A 6,187-nucleotide genomic window follows, 5' to 3' on the forward strand; every position below is an offset into this window, starting at 1 on the left:
TTCCCTTGCAAGGAGCTTTACTCCTAGATCCCATTAGAATCAATCCTTGTCCCTCAAGGAGAAAGTAAATGAATAGTTCTTATCATTCACTTCATTTGTAGACCCACTTCGTGGTGGGAAAGAATTTCTTTGGAGCTCCTTTTGTCCATTCTCCACCAAAGGGAAGGGCCCAATGCTTGAGTAGTCATTATAGCACTTATTGATTTGATTCCCACCATTTTAACAATATTGCATCTATAATTGTAAAATTATTAACCACGATGATGACTACCCATAATAGAATTAAATATAGTCCTTAAATCTAGAAAGCAACAAACCATTTGATGCCACATCAACACTCTAATAGAACATGACTTAGTGCACAAGAAGTAGTCTCACTTATTTGTAGGTCTTTTTTGATACCTTGGTAAAAAGTATGCTGATGTGGCATCATATTTGATGATGCAGCCTTGGAACCTTAGTTATAAGCAAGAGACTTGCCAAGTAAGTTGTTAAAAAATAGGAGTTATTCAATATTTGCATATAGAATTTTAAGAAGCGTGAAGTTTGGTGCTCAACTACTAAATCTTAATCTCCTAAAGGAAGTTATGACCACTAAAACAAAATAGGGACAATTGTGGAAATGTTTTGTTAACAAATATATTCGCAACACCTTATGGTCTATTGAATCTTCCATTAACTGCCTATGCTCAATTATAACATGGGTTAGAGTTTTGGTAGAATAACAAAAAAAAATGCACTTCATTGAGATTTTCCCAAACTTCGTGTCTCTAAAATCAGAACCACAATCTCCATAGACTTTGTTGAACAATTCAAAAGTGATAATGTTAAATCAAGTGATCATGGTATTTATCTTATCATCCACAATATAAGGGTTCAAGTATATATATTATTATTAACTTATAGTTGGTCTTTAATTTTTTTTTTTATAAATACATTATCCTAAGAGACAGCTCATATAATTCTATTTTCTCAATAGCAATACATCTTAACTTTTAACAGTTTTGGTGTTGCGTTCCAAAATTTTAATTTTTTTTTTATAAATACATTATCCTAAGAGACAGCTCATATAATTCTATTTTCTCAATAGCAATACATCTTAACTTTTAACAGTTTTGGTGTTGCGTTCCAAAATGTTAGTTTTTCTTTAGTTATTTCTCCAATCTAATGTTGGGAGATGATTTTAAATGAAAGAGCAAACCACATATATCATGTTATTAAAATGTTGCTTCACATTTTCCCCACTGCCATAGAGAGTAACAATATCTTTTGAGTACATAACCCCTTGGCATTCATAAGCAGGGTTTTTGCGAGTGCTCAAAGATCATTTGAAACAAACTACCATATCTGGTGTTTCCATTGTATAGTAGTTAATAAAAGGATTAAATATGGTCACTGGTCAGTGAACTCAATAGGATAACTTTTCCATCCAAGAATACAGCATTAGGAGGGCCTTCTCAGATGTTAAGGGTTGTATTAGGTCTTTGGAAGACAAATGTTATTTTGGCTGGGCAATAGATCTGAAAGGGTTTAAATTCGTTACTAATAGAGTATAGATAAAATTTCTGTATAATCCCAAACAAGACTTTGGTAAGGGTTTTAAGTAATCAACCCCACTCCATTACTTCAAAAACTCTCAGGGGCCTGCAATGAGAATTTGCTCGTAGGAATTGGGAAGACAGAAAGAAGTATGCTCCATTGGTATCACTTTAACAATCTCAGACGATTTAATCTCATGATCACTAAAGGCTCCAAAATCTATCTCATGATTATCTGTTTCAGATGATGTAATCTCATGATCATCAATGGCTTCAAGATCTATCTCATGATTATCTATCTCAGATGATGCAATCTCATGATCATCAATGGCTTCAAGATCTATCTCATGATTATCTATCTGAAATGATGTAATCTCATGATCATCAATGGCTCCAAGATCTATCTCAGACGATGTAATCCTCCGCACTTCATTTGCTAGCTCAATAACTTCATCATCTTCATGGCCTGTGGCATACATTGCAGTAAACTAGTCAGCCACTGAATTAATTGTGACCCTAGAGAAATACCCTTATTAAAATGGAAACACAAGTCTTAGGGATGTATATTTACCAATGTCATACAAGGCTTTTTCCAACTTAAAAAGATATTCACGGTTGTTCCCACATGGGCCAACAGCTTTTGCAATTTGGCTGCAGAAAAATATGATTCATAACAATGCTTAGTAACCTCCAAATTTAACATTGAGACAATTCAGTAAACTCATATTAAGCTAGATTTTCTGAATGTCACGAGATATGATAATTCCATGGTCCATTGAAATGTAATTGTGAAGCTTCTGATAGAGAACTCTGTCAAATTTGAATCTGCATAGTTTTCCACCAGAAGCTTACCTATATCAAATCAGTAGGATAAAAGTACAGAGCATAATGATTTGCAGAAGGCCAAAATACACGAAGTGGCCTACCATGCTTAAATGCAAGCCAACAAAAAATGAAGTCAGAAAACTAAATTTGTCAAGAAAAAAAAATGAGCTAAAAACTCAAGAACATCAGTTGATTGTTTACAAGAAAATGTGGATAGTCGCATCTTAATCCCAAATTTAGAATAAAAGTTGAATCAAGCAGCAGATACAGAAAGAAATTCTTACGCACCTTGCCATTTCTTCAAATGGAGCTGACCCTAGAAAGTACTTGTTTGTGATTTTATCTGGAGTAGAGGTGAAACTGCAAAATGTAATAAGACCAATCTAACTTGGCTCTTTTTGTCCAGGATTCAAAACAAGTACGGTATATGCAACAACTATGCTTCCATTGAAGAAAATGACAGTTTACGCCCTCTATTCTAAATTGGGAGAGATTAAAGTTATAAAATTAACAAAGTCCAATTGATTTACAATACAGAGGGTACATACACTAGTACTCCAGTCAATAATGGGGTTTCAGGATCCATCTCCTGCAATTACAAAGAAACCAAGAGTTCAGAGATTTAATAGGAAAAGTTGAAATCAAGGTTGAATTCTATTTGGCCAAAACTTTGGCAGTTCTTATATCTATCTTGCCTCTCAAATTTCAAATGCTAAAGGATCTGTGAGAGCATTCTGTTTGTCACAGTCATCACAATTCTATATCCTATTTTTGCATGAGTTTCGTATGTATAACTCATATGTCTAAGTCTGCTTTGCAATTTCAGACTTAGAATTTTTATGCGTGGCAATATAAGCTGAATCAAGAACTGCATACGTTTTCATTGAAAAGGCACCACCATATTCAAATTTTTATAAGAGGAAACAGAGCTTTACTTGATAGAAATCCATATAGTCCTGAACATCATATTCACACTCCCTCCTTGCCAAATACTGAATGACATTGAAAAGTCACAACCCATCAGTATGTGCATATGTTATTTCTAGCGTGTTATGATAAATAGGTAAACTCTACTCCTTATTTGAATATTTAGCATTTACCTCTATAGCACCCTTTTCTTCCTCAGGGCCTCCACTGACACTGTAGGCTGTGCCCCACTGAGAAAATCTATGAAATCTTGGTCAGTAGATGTGACATGCTCATAATAGTTGTATAAGCCTGAAAAAAAAATCAGAGTCTATTGCCCTATCTTAACAGGCTGCCAGATGTTTATTCTTTCAATATGAACAGCTAAGGATTTCCATTGTTTGTGACCGTGAAAACCCTTAAATATAGATTTCCCTTGAATTGAAAGTCTAATTACCTTACATATGCACACCTTTTATCTAATCTATATTACTATTCCTCTGTAATTAAAACTTCAATAGCACACTGGGCACAAAAGAAACGGAATACGTACACAAATTGCTCCTTCCTGTGCTTCCAATGTGCAAGTTCGAGCTGGGAAATCAGGAGTCCCACGGTGATCAATGCAAGCTGCAAAGACCAGAAATAGATATCATAATATTACACAAAGCGTTTTAACAAATGGTATTAATGCATAGCGTAAATTCTTCAGAATACTGTATCTACAATGGCGTCATTCTAAGAAACTGTACTCACCTAGATTAAAAACTCTTCGGTATCCCTTGATGAAGCCAACAATCTTCTCATCATATTCAAAGCCTGGCTTCCATACCAAAGATGCATACCCAAACACCCACATCACCATTCTCTCTAATCTGCTTAATACGCCAACTCTTAAATTAGAATCCCAAACAAAAATCTCTTCTGACTTGTATAATGGCAACTCAAATCCATTTGCCCCAAACCCGCAAACATATGCATTGCAAAATACAAAATATCTTCTGAACTGGACATTTACAACCTAAATCTAGAAGTACACCCAATTGACAATTTGCCCTAGACCCACATACATACACATTAATCTCTTCTGAATTGTACAAATTGAAACCTAAATGAAGTACGCTCACATTCATATACATTGCAAAATCTCCAAACAAAAATTTATATCCACGAATAAAAAGAAAACCATACTTATGAACTTTGCCGCCCTGCTTTGTAAATAAATGCTTCACACAAACCAGCTGAATTTGCAGTTGGGGGTAATAAGATTTGGGGAGTTTTACAGCTAAAAAACCAATGAACAGAACAGGCTGTATCCAGAGGAACGAGTAAAAATCCGGAAGACAAGACACTTTACGAAACGGCCATAACAAAAAAAACAAGTAGGGGCAGGGCTTAATGGCATTAAATGAATCTACAAGGACTAAAACCTGGCAAAAAAAAAAATGGGGACCAACCCAAAAAAACAAATCTGAAATGAGGGAAGCTCTGCAACCCAACTGCCGGAGAATGTATAAAACAAAATTTGTAAGGAAGATAACACGAGTTCTCTGCAGTTGAAGAACTGAGATATCTGCCTCTCAACAAATGAAATTAGTGTATTTATACAGGTGGAGAGATTTTACAGAGGCTTCTTCACATTTGAATTGATTTTTGAAGTTGACATCCACGGAACTTATTCTCTTCCACTTGCCCAAAAAAATCCTTGAAACAAGATAATTTATGGGTTCTTCAGGGATTATCAAGCATAATAACAATTTAGTATGATGTTGATAATGTATGACTATGAAGCACTGGTTTCAGTCGCTTTCTGGAACACCGTTAAAGTGGTTTGATGAATCTGCTGTTTGTGTAGATGAGTTTATAATAGAATGAATTAAATTGGAAGTTATCTATTTATAAGGTTCATATCTCCCAAATTAAGTGGTTAACCTTATGTGTTTTATGGCCAAATTTAAGTATATCTATTTAATTGCTAATTCTATTAGTCAAGCTATTTTAATGCATATATGGAAGGATATACATGTGAGTAGGCCTGGAATTTGACGATTGCCCTTACCTATCATATGATTTTTTGAATGATGGCTAAAATTTTTCTCTTGCATTTCATTTTACGTTTTACGGAAAAAATTGATTGTCAATTTTTTGAGTTTTAAGATTATTTAGCCAATAGGCTATTTGTGAGAACTTTGTTCTTGAAAATTTACAAGTTGGTCGGGAAAGTTGTCAATTTAGCCATAAAATTGAAAATCCTTCCCATTAATTATTTACCGACCTTTTTTTTTTATCTCCCTCCACTTTTAACTCTTGGTTTAACATTTATTAGTTGTTTTGATTAAGTAAAAACATGTTTTAAGGACCCAAAACCATATTAAGAAAGGACAGTATCAGAAAAGATGAAGCATAAAGGAACAAAAACAAAACAGACCTCCAAAAAGAAACACAAGAGGTCACAGACAGAACTGCTGAAAAAATAGCAAAGAAACAGCACTAGGAAAGCAAAAGGACAGCACAAAAGATAGAAAAGAACCAGCTACGAGGCCTTAATCAGGTCCAGAGCCTGATCAACTAGCATCTGCATGTTTTCCGCCATAGCCAATACCTCATCCTTCTTGGTTGTATCATCAGTCTTTTTAGAGTGGGCCCTAGTGTGTTTGTTGGGACCTTGGCTATCAACCACTGGAGGAGAGTCCTGGCCTTTATCCATGTCCAGTTTCTTCAACAAGGTAGACACATTGTCAGCCATTTGCTTAATTAACTTCTCAAGATTGCACATCTTGGCTTCCATCATTGTAACCTTCTCCTGATTCGCATTGACGTCTCTGTCAATAGCCCTGTTCTTAGCCTCCAGACGTGAAATCTTCTGCATAAGATTTTTAACATCCTCAGCGCTGCCAACCACTTCCAAGAGTCTATCA

General features: G+C 35.0%; 1 protein-coding gene across 2 annotated transcripts; it reads right to left on the minus strand.

The window, feature by feature from the left end:
- Positions 1–1,181: 1,181 nt before the first annotated feature.
- On the minus strand, positions 1,182–5,134 carry LOC149572112 (gamma-glutamylcyclotransferase 2-1-like). 2 transcript variants are annotated; one of them, XM_089813409.1, is made up of 9 exons: positions 4,895–5,134; positions 4,026–4,144; positions 3,823–3,899; positions 3,464–3,520; positions 3,299–3,355; positions 2,912–2,952; positions 2,652–2,723; positions 2,110–2,189; positions 1,182–2,004 (listed from the first exon to the last, which is right to left on the minus strand). In XM_089813409.1, exons 1-9 carry the CDS (start codon positions 4,933–4,935, stop codon positions 1,637–1,639), a joined length of 912 nt encoding a protein of 303 aa, XP_089669535.1. In that variant the 5' UTR covers positions 4,936–5,134; the 3' UTR covers positions 1,182–1,636. The 2 variants fall into 2 exon arrangements, with proteins under 2 accessions (XP_089669535.1, XP_089669536.1); XM_089813410.1 differs by lacking the exon at positions 4,895–5,134 and adding an exon at positions 4,461–4,832.
- Positions 5,135–6,187: the final 1,053 nt, after the last annotated feature.

The sequence above is a fragment of the Cupressus sempervirens genome, chromosome 2 (assembly GCF_028749045.1).
Source record: "Cupressus sempervirens isolate cs-2001-9-10 chromosome 2, ASM2874904v1, whole genome shotgun sequence".
Taxonomy (NCBI): Eukaryota; Viridiplantae; Streptophyta; class Pinopsida; order Cupressales; family Cupressaceae; genus Cupressus; species Cupressus sempervirens.